Source organism: Pleurodeles waltl, chromosome 4_2 (genome assembly GCF_031143425.1).
Source record: "Pleurodeles waltl isolate 20211129_DDA chromosome 4_2, aPleWal1.hap1.20221129, whole genome shotgun sequence".
Lineage (NCBI taxonomy): Eukaryota > Metazoa > Chordata > Amphibia > Caudata > Salamandridae > Pleurodeles > Pleurodeles waltl.
The window spans coordinates 115974861-115999097 of record NC_090443.1 but is presented as its reverse complement, the minus strand read 5'-3'; the positions used below and the strand labels follow the sequence as shown (position 1 = coordinate 115999097).

The 24237-nt window shown below is 44.4% G+C and overlaps 1 protein-coding gene across 3 annotated transcripts in view; it reads right to left on the bottom strand.

The window, feature by feature from the left end:
* Window positions 1–24237, bottom strand: part of BIN2 (bridging integrator 2) — a 233763-nt gene that overhangs the window by 77290 nt on the left and 132236 nt on the right. For all 3 annotated transcript variants that reach the window (XM_069230892.1, XM_069230893.1, XM_069230894.1), the window contains 2 exons: window positions 12860–12967; window positions 7607–7692 (listed from right to left, as the gene is read on the bottom strand). In XM_069230892.1, coding sequence (XP_069086993.1) covers window positions 7607–7692; window positions 12860–12967 — 194 coding nt within the window. The remainder of the gene's footprint in view (window positions 1–7606; window positions 7693–12859; window positions 12968–24237) is intronic.

The following is a 24237-nucleotide window of genomic DNA, read 5'->3' as shown; positions in this document are numbered from 1 at the left end:
TTCTGGGGTTTATCGGGCAACCCGTGCTGCTGCCACCCCTCAGACAGGTTTCTGCCCTCCTGCTGCTTGACCAGCTATGGGAGAGGAAGGGAGAACAAAGGATTTTCTGTGGGAGAGGGAGGTAACACCATCCCCCTTGGAAATAGGTGGTACATGGCTTGGGAGTGTTAGCCTCCCCAAGCCACCGGTATTCTTTGAAGGGCACATTTGGTGCCCTCCTTGCATAAACTGGTTTGCACCAGCCCCGGTCCCTCCTCTTTCACAAAACTGGACAAAAGAAAGGGGAGTGACCACTCCCCTGTCCATCACCACGTCAGGGATGGTGCCCACAACTCCGCTAGGTGGCAACTTGATTCTGCCATCTGGAATCCAAGGTGGACAAAAGCCCCTGGGAGCATCTGAGTGGCCAGGTCAGGTAGGTGATGACGCAGCGTCCTCGTGATAGGTGTCACCCTGCTGGGTGTCCAGTCCCCCTTCCCTGGGCTATTTAGGGTCTCATTGTTGTGTGGGTCCTCAGATTCGATGTGCAAGATTCCAGCAGGACTCCGCTGCATCGTTTACTTCATCTTCTGGCCACTGGGACTGCAACTGGACCCTCCAGGACCTGACAATGTGCAACTACAGCGACGACACCGCTCTGGAACATTGTTTCACCGGCTCCTTCCAGCAATTGCAACATTTCCTCTGAGAGCGGCAAGTCTTCAGCCTGCACAAGAAGTAAGAAAGAATCTCCCTTGGAGTGAAGGAGTCACTCCCCTTCATCTGCAGGCACCAAATGCAATGACAACCGCTGCGTGTTTCTGCTCTCCTCTGGTACTGCATGGATCCTGCATCACAAGGGTGATTTAGAGTGGTCCTTGTAGTCCTCTCTACCAGCTGTCCAACTTGGGTGACAGCGAGCCCTTGCCTCTCCTTGCAGGACAGTACCTCTGTGCACCGCAACTCTTGCAGCTGCCAAGTCTTGTTTGCTCCTCCTCCAAGGGATGTTCAGGGTCCATGTAGCTCCGGCCCCCAGCCCTTCTTTCTGCCAAGCACAGTCTCCTTTCTGCTGCTCCAGTGATGTGGGACTCCTCTTCAGGTTCGTTGCGTGGGCCTCATTGCGACAGCTGTGCCTGTTGCCACTGGGTTGCCTATGGGGGCCGCCAACTCTTCTTGTGACCCTCCCGACTGCTGAGGGTCACCCCAGACTCCCCTCCTTGGGTCGAGTCCCCTGGGCCTTGCTGGTCCTCCTCAGCCTTGTAACTCGTCTGCTTCTTCTTTTGGAGGTGCCAAGGCTTGTTGGTGGTACTCCAGCACCACTAACGAACTGCAACCTGACAGATGACATGGGACACCATCTGCATTACTTCAGGAAATTCCCTGCATCTCCTGTGCTGCACAGCTGGTCTTCTTTGCCCCCCATCAACCTGGTCCTGCATCCACGGAAGGGTGGGTAGTGGCTCCTGCCACAACCAGACACTCCATTACAAACTGGACTTGGTCCCCTTCCTTTGCAGGCCCTCTTCTGCCAGAATCCACCTTTGGGTTCTTCCAGTCTTGCACAATCCTTTTCCAAAGTTCTCATGTTGGGTTTGGGTAAATCCAGGTACTTACCTCTGCTTTCCTGGTCGCTGGGGGACAGTTTGGTACTCTTGGGGTTCTTTGTTCCTCCAGCTCCCCTCTAACGATTCCACATCCTTGGGTGGGGGGACTGTAGCTCGCATTCCACTTATTTAGTATATGGTTTTGCCCCCCCCCGGGCCTACACTATTTTCTATTGCTTTTGCCAATGTGTATTGCTTTTTCTGCCCTTTACTGATTGCTAATGTGTATATAATACTGTATTTACTTACCTCCAGTTGGGGGACTGCCTAGTAATATTGTAGTATTTGTGTTACCCTAATAAAGTACCTATATTTTTGTAACACTACGTGGTTCTTTCATGTGTGATAGTGCTGTGTGACTACAGGGAGTGCAGAATTATTAGGCAAATGAGTATTTTGACCACATCATCCTCTTTATGCATGTTGTCTTACTCCAAGCTGTATAGGCTCGAAAGCCTACTACCAATTAAGCATATTAGGTGATGTGCATCTCTGTAATGAGAAGGGGTGTGGTCTAATGACATCAACACCCTATATCAGGTGTGCATAATTATTAGGCAACTTCCTTTCCTTTGGCAAAATGGGTCAAAAGAAGGACTTGACAGGCTCAGAAAAGTCAAAAATAGTGAGATATCTTGCAGAGGGATGCAGCACTCTTAAAATTGCAAAGCTTCTGAAGCGTGATCATCGAACAATCAAGCGTTTCATTCAAAATAGTCAACAGGGTCGCAAGAAGCGTGTGGAAAAACCAAGGCGCAAAATAACTGCCCATGAACTGAGAAAAGTCAAGCGTGCAGCTGCCACGATGCCACTTGCCACCAGTTTGGCCATATTTCAGAGCTGCAACCTCACTGGAGTGCCCAAAAGCACAAGGTGTGCAATACTCGGAGACATGGCCAAGGTAAGAAAGGCTGAAAGACGACCACCACTGAACAAGACACACAAGCTGAAACGTCAAGACTGGGCCAAGAAATATCTCAAGACTGATTTTCTAAGGTTTTATGGACTGATGAAATGAGAGTGAGTCTTGATGGGCCAGATGGATGGGCCCGTGGCTGGATTGGTAAAGGGCAGAGAGCTCCAGTCCGACTCAGACGCCAGCAAGGTGGAGGTGGAGTACTGGTTTGGGCTGGTATCATCAAAGATGAGCTTGTGGGGCCTTTTCGGGTTGAGGATGGAGTCAAGCTCAACTCCCAGTCCTACTGCCAGTTCCTGGAAGACACCTTCTTCAAGCAGTGGTACAGGAAGAAGTCCTCATCCTTCAAGAAAAACATGATTTTCATGCAGGACAATGCTCCATCACACGCGTCCAAGTACTCCACAGCATGGCTGGCAAGAAAGGGTATAAAAGAAGGAAATCTAATGACATGGCTTCCTTGTTCACCTGATCTGAACCCCATTGAGAACCTGTGGTCCATCATCAAATGTGAGATTTACAAGGAGGGAAAACAGTACACCTCTCTGAACAGTGTCTGGGAGGCTGTGGTTGCTGCTGCACGCAATGTTGATGGTGAGCAGATCAAAACACTGACAGAATCCATGGATGGCAGGCTTTTGAGTGTCCTTGCAAAGAAAGGTGGCTATATTGGTCACTGATTTGTTTTTGTTTTGTTTTTGAATGTCAGAAATGTATATTTGTGAATGTTGAGATGTTATATTGGTTTCACTGGTAATAATAAATAATTGAAATGGGTATATATTTGTTTTTTGTTAAGTTGCCTAATAATTATGCACAGTAATAGTCACCTGCACACACAGATATCCCCCTAACATAGCTAAAACTAAAAACAAACTAAAAACTACTTCCAAAAATATTCAGCTTTGATATTAATGAGTTTTTTGGGTTCATTGAGAACATGGTTGTTGTTCAATAATAATATTAATCCTCAAAAATACAACTTGCCTAATAATTCTGCACTCCCTGTATAGTGTTATGGTATTGCATAAGCTTTGCATGTCTCCTAGATATGTCTTGGCTGCTCATCCAAAGCTACCTCTAGAGAGCCCTGTCTTCCTAGACACTGCATACGCTTCACTAATAGGGGACACCTGGACCTGGTATAAGGTGATAACACCATAGGTGCTCACCCCACACCAAGCCAGCTTCCTCCAAGCACCCCCATGAGCTGCCAAGAACCACAGAACTGCATACCATATATTATTTTTTTTCTTGTTTATTTAAGCTTATGGGACCACATGTGGGGGCTGCACTGGCTCTCACGTTAGTCCCATGGGACCGCGATGAAACAAAGACATATTGTTTGGTTTTTGGCCCCTGGCAGTGCCTCTCTGGGACACTCCCACCCTACAGAAACACAAGGGCTTCTGGGTCAGGGTATTTCTACCCTGGCAACTTACATGTTTTTTTTTTGTTTGTGTTTGAGGACCCAGGGAATAAGTCCCTGGGGTGTGGAATGGCAGCCACAACAGTTTTTTTCATATTGTGCATGCCAACTGTATCACTCGGTCCCACAGCACCAGCCAAGCAAAATAGTGTTTTTTGCCATTTTTTTCCTTTGGGAGTCCCAAGGGAACACTGCGGCAAAAGAAAATGCTATTTTGTTTTAATTTAATTTCTCTAAAACGACTGAACAGATTTACACCAAATCACAAAAAGCACACTTTCTAATTAAATATCTAACTCTAACGTGACATTTGATGTAATTCTGTTCAGTTGTTTTCTCTTTCATGGCACCCTCACCTACAGGCCACCTCACCACCTGGCCCCCTGTCCAGTCTTCAGGGACTCCATCTCTGACATCATCTCTCCACACCCTCTCCCCTCCTCGAACTATTTCCTCCTTGGCAACCCCAACTACCACATTGACAACAACACCAACACTGCTTCCCTGCTCAACAATGCCACAAAAGGATTAAAACAATTGGTCACCTCACCAACACACATCGCTGGACACACGCTAGAAGCCATCTTCTCCACCAGCAACAACATCACCGTTGACAGCACCTCCACTCTTCACTAGACTGATCACAACTGCATCCATTTCACCATCACCTCACTGACCATCTGCCACAACACACTTCGAGCCCCAAGCAGAAAATGGAACCATATCACCGAAGAATGTCTCTCCAGCACCCTCAGCAAGTTGCCTTCACCCTCCACTGAAGATGCCAGCATCTCAGCGCGGAACTTCCACCAATAGATCTCCGAATGCGCCAAACCCTAGCATCTCTCTGCAAGACCTCAGTGAAACACTACCACAATAAGGCCGTCTGGTTCTCCCCTGCACTCCAGGACTCCAGGCGCATCTGCAGATGCCTCAATAAAAGATCGAGGAACAGCAGGTCCCCGGAAGACTTCAAGGCCTTCAAAACAGCCACCAAATCCCACCGCCACCTCATCAGAGTCACCAGGTAAGCTGCCTTGCAGGACCCTATCAGTCCCACTGCTCACAACACCAAAGAGCTCTTCACCATGGACAAAGAGTTTGCCAATCCCCAATCAGAAACGGCAAGCATACCTCTATCTCAAGACCGTGGTGACAGGCTAGCCAACTTCTTCCAGAGGAAAATCAAAGACATATACAATAGCTTTGGATCCAAAGACCGTTTGAGCCCTCCAACAACCACCCAGATCCAACCCATTGAACCACCACAGACCCTGCACCACTGGACCACCCTCACAACAGACAAGATCCGCACCATAATAAGCAGCATCCACTCCGCAGCCCCTACAGACCCCTATTCTCACCACATATTCAACAAGGCCAACACATCCATCGCACCCGAGCTCCGACACACCCTTAAAAGCTCCATAGAGACAGCCACCGTACCAGAGTGCTGTAAGCATGCCGAGATCCACCTGCTCATGAAGAAACCCACGGCCAACCCCCAGTTACTGCCCTATCTCTATGCTGCTGTTCCCAGCCAAAGTAATCGAAAAGGTCATAAATGCTCAGCCCCGTAAGCGCATCAAGGACAACAACATCCCAATCAGGATTCAGGAGCAATCACAGCACGGAGACCGTCCTCCTCGCCACAGCAGGTGACATCTGCTCACTCCTTGACCGCAGCCATACATCAGCCCTCATCTTACTGGACCTATCGTCGCATTTGACACGGTCTCACACCTCATCCTCTGCTCCAGGCTCCACGCAGCAGGCATCTACAGAAAGGTCCTACAATGTATTTGCTAGTTCCTGTCCGGCAGAACACAGAGAGTCAGACTCTCCCCTTACCTGTCAGAACCCACTGAGATCAGCTGTGGAGTTCCACAGGGCTCCTCCCTGAGCCCCACACTCTTTAACATCTACATGGCCCCGCTCGCATCCATCAACAGGGACCATGGGCTGAACATCGTCTCCTGCGCCGCTGATACCCAGCTGATCATCCCACTGACTGAAAAGACCACTACTGCTAAGAAGAATTTCCACAAGGGGATGGAAGCTGTCTCCGCCTGGATGAGGGACAGCTGCCTCAAGCTCAACTCCAACAAGACCAAGATCCTCATCCTGAAAACATCCACATCTGCCTGGGACGACTCCTGGTGGCCATTGACCCTCGGCACCGCCCCCATCTCAACAAACCACGTACGCAACCTCAGCTTCATCCTGGACTCATTGCTCACCATGACCCGCCAAGCCAACTCAGTTGCATCCTCCTGCTTTCACACACTCCAACGAGATCTACAAATGGATCCCAAAGTGCTGCCGCAAAACTGTAACCCATGCCATGGTCACCAGCAGACTCGACTAAGGCAATACCCTGTACATCGGTACCACCCAGAAGAACCTGAAGAAATTACTGCACATCCAAAACGCCTCTGCCAGACTCATCCTGGAAAATCCCTGCCGCAAACATATCTCCATCCACCTAGGAGACCTCCACTGGCTTCCTATCAAGAAAAGAATTAACTTCAAGCTCCTCGTCCACGCTTACGAGGCTCTCCACAACCTAGGACTTGCCTACCTCAGCCACCGCATCACCTCTTACTCCCCCATCAGACCTCTCAGCTCTGCTCAACAAACACTATACTTTGTACCCCGCATATGGAAATCCTCGGCTGGTGGAAGATCCTTCCCCTACCTCACGGAAAAGAACTGGAACACCCAATTCAGGAAGGACCGTAAAACCTGTTTCTTCAACTTAAGTTCTGAGGACTAACCCCTCTAGCGCTTTGAGGCCCTTACTGATGAGTAGCTGCACTTTATAAACCCTATTTTGATTTGATTTTGTATTGCTCCTCAGTTTTCCCAAAGAGAAATGAATAGGCAAAAAAGTGTTTGAGGACCCCCACTTTCTTAGCCCCTACTTGACAGATCACCCTGAAACTTTCCAGGAAGGAGCTGAGATGGATGAACATTTCTTTGGAAAGTTTTCTTAAGATTTGTCAAACAGCGCCAAAGTTATTAAGAAATCAAAATCTCTCACTCTCTTCCTGTGGAAACTGGCTCACATGTAGGTACACAGTTTATGTGTGTTTGTGTGTATATATATATATGTGTGTGTGCAAGTGGGTATATGTATACACATATCTATGAGAGAGAGGGAGCAAAAGATAGGTAGTATGTGTGTATATATATATATATATATATATATATATATATATATATATATATATATATATATATATATATATATATATATATATACAGACACCCACACATATACAGACACATACACACATAGTCACTGAAAAAAACAAAAGTTTAAAGTGGTGAAACTGTCAATGCTAATGTACATTTTAAATTTAAAAAACACTGAAATTCACCATTCATAGTTATCTCTAGTAACTATGACTCCAGCCCTATAGTAACTGAAACTTGTGCCCCCAACATACACAGTCTTGTCATTAAAGTTGTAATTTCAGATGTTGCAGGGATGTTATTAATGATATTATAGAACTTGTCATGAGTGATGTATTATGGGAGATAATTAGCAGTGCAGGGTGAACAGGAAATCCCATCCTCAAGCGTATTGACATTGCAAACACCTCCAAAGGCAGAGACATCCAAACGTCAGAGATAACCTTGATAAGTTTATTGTAAATTCACAGCCTTGATTACCTGCTGTACAGAACTGGAAGTTCATCTCGGAGCTCCTTGTTAATGTCTTCGAATACAGCCTGTGCTTTGTTGAACTCCTCCTCTGCCTGCAACAAATCAAAGAGGACACACCTGAAATAGCCTTTTGCGTCTGCCTTGTGGTGCTACTAGTTGTGCAAGTGCCAAAACTACAAACGGGCGGTTCTTAACCTGAAGATCATTCTATATTTACCCTCATTGGGCACACGTGTGGAGTGGAATTCAGTGCTAATATTGTGTTTGAAATTGCTGCATTCCGCTTGTCAAGGTATTCACGACTCAGAAATGGGTGACGTGCACCTGTGTGGAATACAAAGCACACCTGGCTGCAGCTGATACTGCAGTCAGTCAGCACAGGTAGAACATCTGAAGTGCTTGATTGGCCAACCCCTGGACGCCTGCCACACACAAATAATTGGGCTGTGGAAAACAAATGGAGTGAGTAACAGACAATAAGGCATTCCTCATGTCTTTAACGAGGAGGGATTCGGAAACATACTGAGGCCAAACCTAATGCAAGCTGGATTTCAATCTGGCCACAGTACTGAGAAAGTGGTCATCATGGCTCTTGATGAGCTGTGCCACTTGCGAACAAGGATTTCTAGGTACCCTCATTTTACTTGATTTGTCTGTAGCTTTTGACACCATAGTTCAACAGATTTTGCTATCACGGATGACCTCAGTGTCAAAGACATAGAGCCTCATTTTGAGTTTGGTGGACGGGAAAGCCTGTCCGCCTAACTCCCGAAAGGGTGGCAGTCACCTTTGTGGTGACCACCCCGCCAAAGTTATTGAGAGTTTCCCACTAGGCTGGTGGGCGGAAACCTCAGTTTCTGCCTGACGGCCTAGGGGGGAACAGGCTACAGCATTGTCTCTGGGTCCTAATCAAGCCGGCGGCAATGCTTTAGCCCACAGGGTGCACCAGCACCATCTTAATGTTCACTGTCTGGAAAACAGGGGGGGGGGCTGCATTACTTATGCCAAGGGCATGGCCCCCCCTGTGGCCCTCTGCACATGTTCTCTGCCAGCCTTTTCATGGCGGTGTTACCGCCATGAAAAGGCTGGCAGAGAATAAGGCCATAATCTGCAGGGCAGCGTTGCATGCAGCACTGCCCTGGCGGATTACAATCTGCCTCCGCCAGGCCGCAGGGATCATGTATCTGGTGGTGCTGTTGTTTCCCTGGAGGTCTGACTGTCAGGGTTTTAATGTGGCGGTCGGACCGCCGCATCAGGGGCAGTCCTGACCGCCACCGCAAGTGTGGCGGTCTGAAGACCGCCACACTCGTGATGAGGCCCATAGCCTTAAAGAGCTTCAGAGACTTTCTGAAAAACAGGACGTTTCAAGTTGCTACCTCACCTTTCAGACTTACTGTTTGATCGCTTTTTTTTGGCGTTCCTCAAGGCTCTGTTTTATCTGCCCTGCTTTTTAATTTACATATGACACCATTGGCTCTGTTGTTCAGACGTTCGGTTTCTTCTTTTTTTTGCATATGCAGATGACACTGACATTGTTTTTAAAATGTTAGACAACTCTTAATCTAAGTTGTTAGGCTTCATGAGTGTCGAATAGCAGTTTAAAGCTGGAAGCATTTCAACCATTTGAAACTGAATGGAGACGAGAGAAAATTCAGTTGCCTTACGATGTACGCCATTTTGGGAACTTTCATTTTTTGGAACAGTCCAAGCACCATTCCCGTACTCTATGTAAAAACTAGAAATAATTGATTCAATACATTTTTCAATTATGCACCCTAAAATAGATCTTATTTCTTTTTTTCTTTTTCGCACAAAGTATAAACTTGAATGCTTTCATTTCCACCAGCCTTGACTACTGCAACGTGGTCTGCTTAGACGACCTTCCTTTCCTTGGTCTACAAAAACCTCAGTTTGTTCAAAACTCGATTGCCAGGCTTGGAATTGGCTTGAGGCAGAGTGGCCATAATTCAACAATGACTGCCTTTCTGCTCTGGCGCCCTGGGAAGGACAGGATCCTTTTTTAAATCTCTGTATCTGGTTCACCAAGCCCTTTAGGATTTTATTGACTCTCTCGACTGTTCCACCATTTTAACTGGTGGAGCTATCCCTGCACATCCGATCAGCTGGAGAACTGCTGTTCGAAAATCCTAAGGGTAAGTGTGCTACAATTTAATGCAGGGCTTTTTACATTTGCTGCTGCTGTCAAATCGAATGCACTGCTAATCTCGCTTCTCGCAGAAACCAATTTGTTGACATTTAAAAAATCTCTAAAAGCCTGGGTTTTCAACACAAATTCTAACTAGCATCACTTTACACTTTTTCAGTTTTGTTGTAGCGTTGTGTTATAAGCACCAAGATACACACATTTTGCACTTTAGAAAACCTAGTAAGTAGACTTAGAACTCTAAAAGTAAATGTTGAAACTTCTCTAATGTCCCACTTGGCAAGTCTATCCTGAATCTCAGACCTCTATGTTAGGAACTTTGTGAGTAGTGTACTATACTTCTAAAAAAATGTTTCTGGTGAATATTGAAAGACACCTTTTTCTAAGTTGAATAGGGGACCATGGGTACAAGCAGTACACATTCTACTACCAAAATTTAGAATAGCAGACTTTAGTGCTCCTTTAGACTTTGCCAAATGACCACGAATTGTGTGGCTGGAACATATTGGGGTTACTCAACAGGGCCCTATCAGGGCTATTATGCTAATAGTGTTGCACTTTTTTACATCTGAGAATTCGCTCTTTGTCCTTCTCCTAAATTTTGACTGACATTTAATCATCACTGGCACTGGTCAAACAAGGGAGTTAATAATAGGCCACTTTATTTTTATTAGTCTCAGGGTGTCTGAACAGTCGTGGCCCCTGAGTTGTACAAAGTGGGTCTTCTGTTGTAGCGTTGCAGCGCGTCTCCACATCAGTTGTCATGGGCATTTGAGATTTACTTTTTTAATAAAACAGTCCAATTAGCAACGGAGAACAGATTTACTCCAAATCCAACATAAAATTGTGTTGGGCCCCTGTGAGCCATTTTAGTTTGTTTGGTGTAAACCAGTTCGGATTTTTTAAATGAAAGCAAGGTCATAGTGGTAGTTGCAAGGAGCTGTGTGGTTCTTGAATTTATTATCACCAATTGGTACTTGTATCACCAAACAATGCTTGGTTTTAAAATGTAAGTGGTTCTCTAACGTCTGTCAGCAAAAAACGTGTGTGGAGCAATTTGGTGGCATGGGGTACTTCCTAAAATCAAGGGGGTCAAGGCCAGATGGATGAAAAATGCTGTTTCCTCTAGAAAACAAGGATTTGGGTAAGCCAATACGTCCTCCTTTTCTAGTGGTTTTAGCCATGCTACATAGTATCCTACAAAACTGTGTAGCATGGCTGAAGAATAAAAAAAGAAAAGCCCTTGAAGAGGCTGCCTGTGTACTTTTGTAGGTGCACGCACCACGCATCTGCGTGCCTATAAAATTACATGGGCACCTTTTTCTGCTTAGTTGTCAATCCAAGTAGGCCCAATACCTAAAAATAAAAAAATAACACATCAAAGTGTTTTTATAGCAGTTGGTGGGGAAGTAACAGGAGGGTGGAAGCAACATGGTGCAGAAACAATACTGAGTATGCAGGTAGGGGAAGGAAAAACAATGGGCGAGAAAGCAAGATGGTGTAGGCAGGAGAGAAGCACACAGGGGAGAAGGCAACATCAGGAATACAGTGGTGAGGAGGAGAAGCAACAGTCGAGATAGGGTTGTACAGATGGACACTACAGCCAACCTGTACAAGAGCAAGTTGGAGCATGTGGGGGAGAAGCACTTGGGCGAGAAAGCAACGGGGCTGGTACACATGGGCGAAAGCAACATGAGGTGGACAGGGAGAAGCACACAGATGACAGAGAGCAACACAGAGTGCAGTGGGGAGAGAGGTAGACAAGGAAAACAGCTGGAAAAAACATGCCGTCTTATGAATGCTTTACCAAAAAGAAAAAAGTTGTGTTTCAAAAGCATGTAGTGGAAACATAGAAGCCAGCCAATCAAAAGTTAAGGTAAATAGGCAATGTCCCCTTGGAGGGACAAACACAAGTTTGACAAGCTTGATCACAAATACAAAGTAGGCAAATGAGAGTGGCAATGAGTGGCAAGCAATGAGCAGTCTTCAAGCCCTTGCATATTATTGGTTTCTTGGTAGGCCTGAAGTATCTCTCACAATACAGAGCTCATATTTTGTCTATGTGAGACTTAAAAATGCTACATTTACCCAGCGGAATCCGCTCACAATATGCACATTTGTAATTTATATAGCAAATTCTAATCCAACCTGAAGTTTAAACTGATACCAATATGTACCATGGAGGGCCATTCCCTGTCACCACTACCAGCTGGTACTGACACTTATTGGTATTGTTGAGGGCTCCCTATAGTTGCATTTTTTATTTCAGTCTCTATAGAGAATTATTCATTTGATATTGGGACGGGTGTACTGACAGAGCATGGAAATAGACAGCGCGTCCCTGAAAATGCCAGCAGTTATGGTGATTAGGAACTGGGCACATGGAAAGTCAGATCCACCAGGCACAGTCAAAGGCTGTGCTCAGCAAGCATTGAGGGTGTGGTACTGGATGCTGTGAATTAACTGATTATGTCAGTTTAGCATCTTTGATGTCATATGCGAGCTCATGAGGAGTGTTTCCCAGGGCAGGAGTTTATTGTATCAGTTAATTTTAAGGGGTTTTGATTAAATCTACATATATAAACGTGTTTTGGTCCAACAGGTGTTCGTAAACACTATTTTAACCTGAAGGAAATTTAGTGATCATGGTCACTTGTATACAAGACACTTGAACATTCTCACTTTATTTACATTAAAAAGATGAGTACCAGTGGAGTTCAAGTGGCAAGCAACAGAGGCCCATTATGTTTTCCAAATTTTTCTATAAATTCGACTAATATCTAAAAAAACAAAAAAGCGAGATTTGTTTTTCTTAAGAAGAGCGTGCTGCTGCAGAACGCAGGGGTGGCCGAATACCAAAACTGCCTATTCTCTATTGAATCTCATGCCTGATTCTCCCTCCCTACTACACTTCTTGCTAGGTTATCTCTCTCCAGCAGGGTCTTTTTCATCCCTGCTTTCTCCTTTTATCACTTTTTGCCTATACTTCTTTTTACCATTCTTCTTCATTTTTCTGCTTTTTCTCTTTTGCTCTGGGTCATAGTCTGATAATGTAAGCTGCCAGAAAGGTATTGTGCTTGTGGGTGCAGCTTTACCTTGGCAATCTTAGCTTCATCTTTTTTCTTTACATTCTGCAGGGCTTCCAAATGGTGGCGTGCGCTGTCGTAATCCACCAGCTTCCGCCCACGTTTTGCGATCCGTTCCTACATTCCAAAAAAGAAGTCCAAATGAAAGCCCATTACAAAACCCTACAAAACAAAAAAAGAGTGCAATATACCATGCCATACCACAAAAACAAAACAGCACAGAATAGTTTAGCATGTTATGTTACTGCCCTTTCCTTCTGACCGCCCTAAAACACACACATTCAAGAATATATGCAAGATAAATTAAATAGAAGTAGAAAAAAGGAAAAGCTGCTGCTATTTAAACATGGAAGGTATATGCTTACAATCACAAAACTAAACATAGCAGCAGGTGTCCATATTGTAGAGGTATTTGTACACAGTCTAACATTGTTTTAAAATTTTAGCATGGCCGCCGCATTTAGAGCCAATGTGTTGGCCATGTTGGAATGGTAAGACTCTACCACACTATGGACAACAGAATTACATACTTGTCACCTGGTTTACAGGAGGTGGTCATGCATGATATGAAGCACTGCAGATGAAATGGGTGGCAAGAAAGCGACCTGATAGCATTGTCTAGAGGGCTGTAGTATTCTCTGAAGAAAAATTAAAAGAAAAAGAAGATATGCAAGGAAATGAAAGGAGAAAATTGAAAACCAAAGGACTGGCCAACCAGCTCTGACACTAAATTACACTCATTTTCAGGTGGATGTCCACATGTGATCAGGAACTGCTGCTATTCACATGGCAAAAGAGAGCCAGTGACTGAGATATACTTAACCATTATCCCAGGCAGTATGGTCATGGATGTAAGTAGAGTATAAATTATACTCGAACAATCCAATGGCAGAAGAAGGCTGTTAGAGGGTTTAACAACACCATAATCCTTTCCTACCAAGGTAATTTTTGGTTTAATGTAACAAAATACTTTTCAGGCTTTAATACAAAGTAATAACAATCCCCCCTTAAACGCCTATTAACTTTAATTTATGCTTTTCACAAGCAATATGTCAGACCATGTGTCCTCTTCACAACTTTTCACTATAAAGAATCAGGCCTGCAACATTTATCACTGGCTTGTCACCATAACCAACTCAGACCTACTGTGTTGGTCCTATGCTTTCCTACAAGGCATATCCTTCAGATATATTGTAATAAAATTACAAATATGTACACAATTACAGTTGTCAAAACAATATAAGATCTCTACAAAGGATTATCAGAGTACAGATTTTCTATCCCCATAGTTTGTTGGGATGGGTCACCAAAACCCTTCCCTTCTTTGGTAAACAGCGAGATTATTTGTAATAAAATAGTAGGCCTGGCCAAATTTAAATTACACTGCCGTAATTTGCCTAAGGTTGGGAGTTTTGCATTATGTATTTTACTCAAAAATCCAGAAATTATGCCATTATGCAATATCACATAGGCACACCACAAATCATAGCAAAATTACAGTGCAGAAACAACACAAACTACCAGAAAAGGAGAGCAGCGGTTGTTCCTAGCACTTTTATTTCTCGTGCTCTTTTCAGTACGAAATGTGGCTGCAGTTTGCATTAAAAATAGTGCTAAATGACAGATTAGGAATTCAGATAATTCTGCATGATTTTTAAAAAGTTTGCATCACTACGCCAAAGTGAATTAAGCAAATTTCACACACCTCTACAAAATACGTGCCTATAGACTTTAGCACAGTATTATAAAAATCCACCCTTAAAAGGCTGTTGCTTTTAACACATGATTTTCACAATGGGTAAGTCAGGCCTAGTTGCTTTGTCATAACGTTTAATTGTAAAAAACCTCACATTGAAGGAATCTGACATATTATTCCCCATTGAACCGATAATGCCTTTTGCCTTTACTATTGGCTTGACACTATAACCAACATAGGCCTAGTGAAGTGTGCATAAACTAGCAACCATCATGCATACAGTTCTTAAATTACAAATATGTACAAAATTACAGTTGGCAAAACAATCAACAACCCCTCTCAAAAGGGCCTAGCAAGAATGATCACAATACAAATCTTCTACTCCAGGGTTTGTCAAAGGGGGAGGCCGCAGCCAAAATAACCTCTGCAATGGTAATCAGTGAGATTACATCTCTATTGCCCATTACATAGCAAAGTAACAGTCCACAGTTAGAGGCATTAACTTCAATCAATGCTGTTCACAATAATTCAGGTCTGTGCGTTTACCATAACCTTTCATAATAGACCTATGTCATCTAGACCAGATTTTCCCTTCATAACAATCAGGCTAATTGGTGTTATCACTGACTTGTCACCATCACCAACTCAGGCCTTCTGTACTAGGGGTAAGATTTTCCCACAAAACAACCATCAGGCATACAGTCATAAAATTACAGTTGTATATAACATGGCAGTTGGCAAAGCAAAATACTATCTCTCCTGGGAGAACCTAAATGAAGTAGTGTAGTCCAACTCTTCTATCCTAAGAGTTTTTTTGGGTGGGTGACTGTTAGACCTGATAACTTTAGGGTGGTGTTCCCCCAACATTATGCCTTACTCTGCCATTTTTTCTGATTTCATTTTTGTTGGCCTTAGGAGTCTGTGCACTCAACGACTGCTAACCAGTGCTAAAGTGCATGTGCTCTATCCTCTAAACATGTTGAAATTGACTTTCACTCAATTGGCACATTTAATTTACTTGTACATCACTAGTGAAGTGGTATAACATGTACTCAAGGCTAGTACATTAAATGCTACTAGTGGGCCTGCAGCACTGTGTAGGAAGGTAGCCTCTTTCTAGCCTTTTTACCCCCACTTCTGGCCTGTTTGTGAGTGTATGTCAGGGTGTTTTTACTGTCTCACTGGGATCCTGCTAGCCAGGGCCCAGTGCTCATAGTGAAAACCCTATGTTTTCAGTATGTTTGATATGTGTCACTGGGATCCTGCTAGCCAGGACCCCAGTGCTCATAGGTTTGTGGCCTATATGTGTTCCCTGTGTGATGCCTAACTGTCTCACTGAGGCTCTGCTAACCAGAACCTCAGTGTTTATGCTCTCTCTGCTTTTAAAATTGTTACTGCAGGCTAGTGACTAATATTACCAATTCTCACTGGCACACTGGGACACCCTTATAATTCCCTAGTATATGGTACCTAGGTACCCAGGGTATTGGGGTTCCAGGAGATCCCTATGGGCTGCAGCATTTCGTTTGCCACCCATAGGAAACTCAGACAATTCTTACACAGGACTGCCACTGCAGCCTGAGTGAAATAACGTCCACGTTATTTCACAGCCATTTTTCACTGCACATAAGTATCTTATGAGTCACCTATATGTCTAACCCTCACTTGGTGAAGGTTAGGTGCCAAGTTACTTAGTGTGTGGGCTCCCTGGCACTAGCCAAGGTGCCCCCACATCATTCAGGGCTAATTCCCCAAACTTTGTGAGTGCGGGGACACCATTACACGTGTGCACTACACTTAGGTCACTACCTATGTGTAGCGTCACAATGGTAACTCCGAACATGGTCTGGGTAGCCCAGCCCCAGGAAGGCAGAACAAAGGATTTCCTCTGAGAGAGGGTGTTGCACCCTCTCCCTTTGGAAATAGGTGTGAAGGGCTGGGGAGGAGTAGCCTCCCCCAGCCTCTGGAAGTGCTTTGATGGGCACAGATGGTGCCCATCTCTGCATAAGCCAGTCTACAACGGTTCAGGGATCCCCCAGCCCTGCTCTGGCACGAAACTGGACAAAGGAAAGGGGAGTGACCACTCCCCTGACCAGTACCTGCCAGGGGAGGTGCCCAGAGCTCCTCCAGTGTGTCCCAGACCTCTGCCATCTTGGATTCAGGGGTATTGGGGCACAATGGACTGCTCTGAGTGGCCAGTGCCAGCAGGTGACGTCAGAGACCCCTCCTGATAGGTGCTTACCTCTTTCAGTAGCCAAGCCTCCTTTCTTAGTAGCCAAACCTCCTTTTCTGGCTATTTAGGGTCTCTCCTCTGGGCTATTCCTCAGATAGCGAATGCAAGAGCTCACCAGAGTTCCTCTGCACTTCCCTCTTTGACTTCTGACTGCTCCAGGATGCCTGAAAAACCGCAACAAAGTAGCAAGACGACTACCAGCAACATTGTAGCGCCTCATCCTGCCGGCTTTCTCGACTGTTTCCTGGTGATGCATGCTCTGAGGGCTGTCTGCCTTCACCCTGCACTGGAAGCCAAGAAGAAATCTCCCATGGGTCGACGGAATCTTCCCCATGCCAACGCAGGCACCGAAACTTCTGCATCACCGGTCCTCTGGGCCCCCTCTCATCCTGACGAGCGGGGTCCCTGGAACACAGGAACTGGGTCCAAGTGTCTCCCACAGTCCAGTGGCCCTTCTGTCCAAATTTGGTGGAGGTAAGTCCCTGCCTCCCCACGCCAGACAGCAAACCTGTGTACTGCGTGATTTGCAGCTGCTCTGGCTTCTGTGCACTTCTCCAAGGACTCCTTTGTCCACAGCCTAGCCTGGGTCCCCAGCACTCCGTCTGAGATGGACTCCGACGTCGTGGGACCCTCCTTTTGTGACTCTGAGTTCACAGATCTTCTAAGTGCCTGTTCTGGTACTTCTGCAGGTGATGCCTGCTTCTGCGAGGGCTCTCTGAGTTGCTGAGCGCCCCCCCCCCCCCTGTCTCCTCCCCCAAGGGGCGACATCCTGGTCCTTCCTGGTCCCCAGCAGCACCCAAAAACTTCCACTGCGACCCTTGCAGCTAGCAAGGCTTGTTTGTGGTATTTCTGCCTGGAAATACTTCTGCAACATCCAGCACGCCGTGGGACATCTCCCATCCAAAGGAGAAGTTCCTAGCCCTTTTCGTTGTTGCAGAATCTTCTGCTTCTCCCACCCGGAGGCAGCCCTTTTGCACCTTCATCCGGGGTTTCCTGGGCTCCTGCCCCCCCGAACACTACCGTGACTCTTGGACTTGGTCCCCTTTCTTTACAGGTCCTCAGGTCCAGGAATCTGTCTTCAGTGTTTTGCTGGTGCTTGTGGTTCTTGCAGAATCCCTTATCATGACTATTGTGTCTTTCTGGGGTAGTAGGATAACTTTACTCCTACTTTTCAGGGTCTTGGGGTGGGGTATTTTGGACACCCTTACTGTTTTCTCACAGTCCCAGTGACCCTCTACAATCTCCCATAGGTCTGGGGTCCATTCGTGATTTGCATTCCACTTTTGGAGTATATGGTTTGTGTTGCCCCTAGACCTATGTCTACCTAGTGCATCCTATTGTGATTCTACATTGTTTGCACTACATTTCTTACTGTTACTTACCTGTTTTGGGTTTGTGTACATATAATTTGTGTATGTTACTTATCTCCTAAGTGAGGGTATCCTCTGAGATACTTTTGGCATATTGTCACTAAAATAAAGTACCTTTATTTTTAGTAACTCTGAGTACTTTTCTTATGATATTGTGCTATATGATATAAGTGGTATAGTAGGAGCTTTGCATGTCTCCTAGTTCAGCCTAAGCTGCTTTGCCATAGCTACCTTCTATCAGCCTAAGCTGCTAGAAACACCTCTATTCTACTAATAAGGGATAACTGGACCTGGCACAGGGTGTAAGTACCACAAGGTAACCACTATAAGCCAGGCCAGCCTCCTACACACTAATTGTGTCACCCACATATTTAGCCCATTAAACATTTATCAGGCTTGCTATTGCAGCCTGTGTGAGCAGTTTTAAACTGCCATTTCGACCTGGCAAAACAAAGCGTTTGCCAGGCCCAAACCTTCCTTTTTATTATATATGTCAACCTTAGGGTAGGCCTTAAATAGCCCATAGGGCAGGGTGCGGTGTATTTAAAAAGTTGGACATGTACTTTTAACTTTTGATTGTTCTGGTAGTGAAAAACCCTTAAATTCGTTTATGACTACTGCAAGGCCTGCCTCTACCATAGGATAACACTGGGTTAACTTATTATATTTGATACACAATAACTTTCAAATGGGAGCCGTTAGAAATTATGAATTTGGTGTCTAAAGATTTGTAATTCAAAGACCTCTTTAGTGATGAAGTCAGATTTTAAATCACAATTATGAAAATGTAGAAAGTTGCCATTTTCTTATCCCAACCATTTGGTACTTGTAGCCTGTATCCTGGGTCACTTGACAAGGTATAGCTGGCAGCTGGCCTTTGTGTATTGGTTCCAGACAGTGAGTCAGAGGGGAAGTAGGTGTTCGCAGGATTAGCCATCTCTGACTTGATAAGGGGGAGGACCTGTTACCTATCACCTTTGCACTTCACAAAGGCTCTGCCTGAGCATACTCACAAAGGGTCTGACACTAGTCTTTGGGTCTCCAGACAAGCTGAGGCCAGGAAAAGGAGGCAGGAAATCCCAAATGCCTGTGGGGTATGGGAACATCCAGATTCTTCTTGTACATTATAATGGGTTCCAGGTATAAATATTGGGCCATCAGACCCAGCTCTTCAATATACCTCTTGATCTTTGGAAGACTCAGAGGACTGCTGTGCAGTTCTGCAAAAAGCACTGCCACTCTGCTCTGCTGCACTGCTGTTCTGCTGCCTGATTGAAAAGAACTGGACATGCATCTTGGACCCTGAACCCCCAGAGTAACTCCAAGGGCTAGTTGGTGGGCCTCCTGGTCAGAGCCTCAGGGACAGAACAGGCTCCAACAACCTTGAACCCAGAACCTGGACCTCACATCTCCCAGTGCCCTTGGAGCCACTGCTACACAACACATCCTCAACACAAGCCTTCGCATTGCAAGCACCTCGTCAATGTCATCCTCAATGACAACGCTGAGCTTATTCAGAACTGCTGCTGGGAGAGGCATCTTCGACTCAGCACTTCACATCACAAGCCCCTCAACGACGCTATCCTCACTGACAGTGCAGGACTCAGCATCGCAGCACCGCAGCTTCCTTAGAACCGCCGCTGTTCAATGTATCCTCCACTTGGGATCTTGCAATTCTCCACAAACCCAGATTTAAGGTACTTTGTTCAGCGGGCTTACCCTTGTCCCTGTTTCCAGCCTGCAAAGCTTTGAAGTTGGCCTATACTTGTGACTTTGTCCTTGTCCAGTACCACTAGATATCCCTAGATGTTGCATTGTGCTTCTAAGCACTATTTTCACTTAAATCTTTAATTCTATTTTTCTAAATTGGAGTGGCATTTTGCTTGTGTTGTCTTTTCACTTTACTACTGTTTGAAGCGCTGCATAAATGTTTTCACTTTATTACTGTTTGAAGTGCTGCATAGAAACTTTACACATTGCCTCTAAGTTAAGCCTGACTGAGTTGTGCCAAGCTATAAGAGGATTAAGCACAGGTTAATTTGGGGTTCGCTTGTGTTTCAGCCTGACATAGATTGTAGTTGCTGCTTGAGTAGTGTTTCACTAACCTCTTCCAGTAACCCAACTTCCAACAGTGGCCAACACCAAAACCTGAAACTACTATGGTTATCTGTTAAATTGCTTGCAACAAAATACGTGCCTACAGGCTTTAGCAGAGTGTTACAACAATCCATTCTTAAAAATATATTGCCTTAGCACATGCTTTTCACAATAAGTAGGTCATACCGATGGGCATTCTCATACTATTTCATAACAAACAGATCAAACCTATGGAATCTGACTTTGCTTTTGTAAATGAGCCAATAAGGCCTATAGTGTTTATCGTTGGCTTTATTATTTACCCAACACAGGCCTATTCAAGCACACATAAACTGGCAATTATCACGCATACTGTTATAAAATTCCAAATATGTAGAACAATACAGCTTGCAAAACAATACACAAACACTCTAAATAGGACCTAAAAAGAGTCATCACAGTGAAAACCATCAGGGCTTGTCAGAGTGGGTGGCCAACACTAAAACCCTTACCACTACAGTAATCTGTGGGATTACTTGTAGCAAAAAACCTGTCTTTCACCCATAACACAATGTGGTGACAACCACTGTTAGAGGCCTACTGGCTTTAACAGATTATTGCTTCCAATAAATAGGCTTACTACTGCCTTAATAATAAGATTTCATAATAAGATTTCATAATAAGAAGAGCAGATTTATGGTGTTCAACATAACTTTTGCCAGTGCACCATTTGGACCCGAAACTTGTCACTATAACCAATGGAAGCCTATTGTTATGAGCACACGTTTTTCTACAAGGCGACCATGAGGCACACAGCCACAAAATCTGAAAGGTGTACAAATACTAACAAAATACCATCTCTCCTAGGAAGGCTTAACGAGGGATCTCAAAGACAAAATCATCTTTATCCATGGTATGTAACAGGGGTTGACTAACAACAAATCCCTTGCCTACCATGATGATCTGTAAAATGCCATTTAACAAATTACCTATCTGTAGTCTTCGATATAGGACAATAACAATCTACCCTTAAATGCCTATTGACTTTCACATATGCTTTTGCCCAAAATAAAATTAAGACTACGGCTTTATTCAAAACATTGCTTAGTAAATAGATCAGGCCTATAGCCACAATCATTGGCTTGCCCCCAAAACCAACACAGTCCTCTTGTATTGAGTATAAGCTTTACCAAAAGCCAAAAAATGTAATACAAGCACTCTTTTTAATGGAAGCCTACAACTTTGATCCAATTAAATCCTTCATTCAAGGAAACCAGCATGTGGGTGGAGCCTAAGCTCCCCTCTCAGTAGCACTCTGAAAGCTCTTTTTTTTTATCACATAACATCCAGCAACAACTGTGCTGTCAAGGCAGATCTAAAAATGCATGTAGATTAGGAAAGCCTGGGTATCCCATATTGCTTTTAAACACACAACTGCACTCAAAACTCTACAGTTAATGGTATGACAGTGCCATGGGCATGCCCCCAAACGTTCATGCTTCATCCTGTTGTGAGCTTGATACTTTATGCATGTTAGTGAGACTTCCCTATTCAGCTAAATTGCTGTCTGATGCAAATGGATAAAAAACAAAATCACTGCCCCGTGGAGAGGAAGCACTTTTTCTGTGGCAACGCACAACTGCTGTCCAATCAAAACATGTGCTCCTGTTCACCAGCATGTGGGCAGAGCCAAAAGGCCCTCTCAGCACACTAATCCTGAAAGCTCTTATTTTAGGTTGATCACATAAGACCTGGCAGTGTCAAATCAGATCTAAAAAGGACATCAAAAAACTGTGGAATCTAGTCGTGGGGGAGTTAACATAGTCTGGATGTTGACATACCTTGTCTCATTCATCACCGGTATCTGTAGGAATGATTCTACTCATAGTAGAAAGTCAATTTCTTTAATAAAATCAACACCCAATCACGGGTCATGACTCCACTCCTCAATCCCCATAACATTCCACTACTAAGCATAAATACATGGAACATAGAACCTAGAATAACTTAACAATCTACACTCTAAAGATACTAGCACACCTACCTAGCCCCATACTACACTTGTTCTTTGGGTTTGGGAGACAAGTAACATCTTGACTTATTTGCCTCTGTCTCACAAGTTTTTGACTGGCCCACCTGCTGTGTGCATGATCCAGAAGATAGTAGTTGAAAGATGACTAACGTAGCATTGTTTTCAAGCCCCATATGTTATAAGAATGAACGTCACCACACCCTAATATTTTGTCCTTTTCCACTTTTTTCCTGACCTGCCCTAGTGTCTTGTTTTTCAGAGAATGCTTCATGTATTTTGGCACCTCCAGTAGTGAACATGGGATTGGTGGTCAGATGGTGCAGCCAGAAGAAAACCCCCACCCACAATGGTGGTTTGTTTTCATCAGGCTACATGGAGACTGATGGTTGGTAGTTTCTGGCAGAATATCAAAAACAAAGATATCACGTGGACAGAATATTTTCTCAAAAATATTTTGGACCAAAGTACCAAGAAGGTAAGTGCAAATAGGTAAGTATAGATGTACTATTCTGAACTCCGCATCTAAGTACCTTGAAGATTTATATCCTCAAGGAGTTATATATAGTATAACTTTGCTTACCTATAGAAACTTAACTTCACATTATTTTTGCCCTTGATATTCTTGACACAATATTTTTTGTTTCCGATATTCTGTCTAGATACCAAAGATTGGAGACCATCTGAAGAAGGGTGGGCCTGGATCTGATATTCTGTAGTCGCCGCCGTGATTGCTCAGAAATCAGAGCATATATTTACAGCCAAATCCTGGTATATACACATGTACATGGCCATTTTAAAGTAGGCAATGAAAGAGGAGTCTCAGGAGGTGCGCGCAGAGGAGACAGGCATTGGTTTTAAGGCCTCATTATGAAGTCCATGTTATTTAATCTGTAACTCTGCCCCTTTAATTATTGATATTGGGGGCATCAGTGACTCCAGAGGGATGAGTTAATGGGATTACATGTGAGACCCTGTGTGTCCCCTTTGAAATTAGAATTTACTAGGGGTATTGTAAATTTTAATTCCATTTCCTGGGTCATTTCTTATTTCCCTTCTGGTATTTCACAAGGAAACTCACAGGTGGGTCACCTGCTGAAACACCACAGATTTGTGGAGGTACCACAGATCTTGTAGCTCTGAATTGGCTGGTAGCTCTAGTTCCCTGTAAAGTTGGGTTTACACATGTCTCTTAATGATGGCTTTTGCAATTTATCTGAAGGATTATTTAGTCTTAAAACACAACCGAAGCTTGCTCTAAAACAAACATAAGATTAGGGCATCATCCTGCTTGTCTGATGAAGTCATGTAAAGTCAGAGAGATCCTTTTAAAAGACTCCAGGCTCCATTCTGGAGACTGTAGAGTGTTGGGTACTGACTGGGTTTGGTTGCACAAGCTGAAGTCGAAAGTACCCTCCTTGCTTTGAAACCTCCAATACCTTCTCTAGGGTAGAAAGTGTCTGCCGCTTGATTCTTCCCAGATATAGCTAATGTTTTTAAGCCTCTGCCACCTGTCGGAACTTATTATCGACCAAGATTTACCATCAAAGACTATTCCCAGGCTCCTCAACATTCCACCACAAGTTAAGGTGCATCTTCCCTGAAAGAGACAATCTTATCCCGGATACAGCTGCCTGACACACCTGACTAGTCTCTTATACTATCTAGGAGCTATTCATGGGCCCCTGACAGGTGCAGTAAGATCATGATTTCTAGTTGTGCACTCTTTATAGGTTTCATCACATCTTGGCCATCTCTTTCTATACCATGGCAAATAACAAAACCATAGTGATTCGAGTTCTGAAGGAAGTAGTGTGCTCCATGTGATTCTATGGCTGCTTCATTGCTACCTTTTCCATATTTTTAGAAAAAAGGGTAGATAGGAATTGTCAGGATAGGTAAAGGGTTTATTCAAGTGGCCACATCAGAAATTGGCAAGCATGTGCTATCAAGTGCAAAGCCAATGATCTGAGCCACATTGGT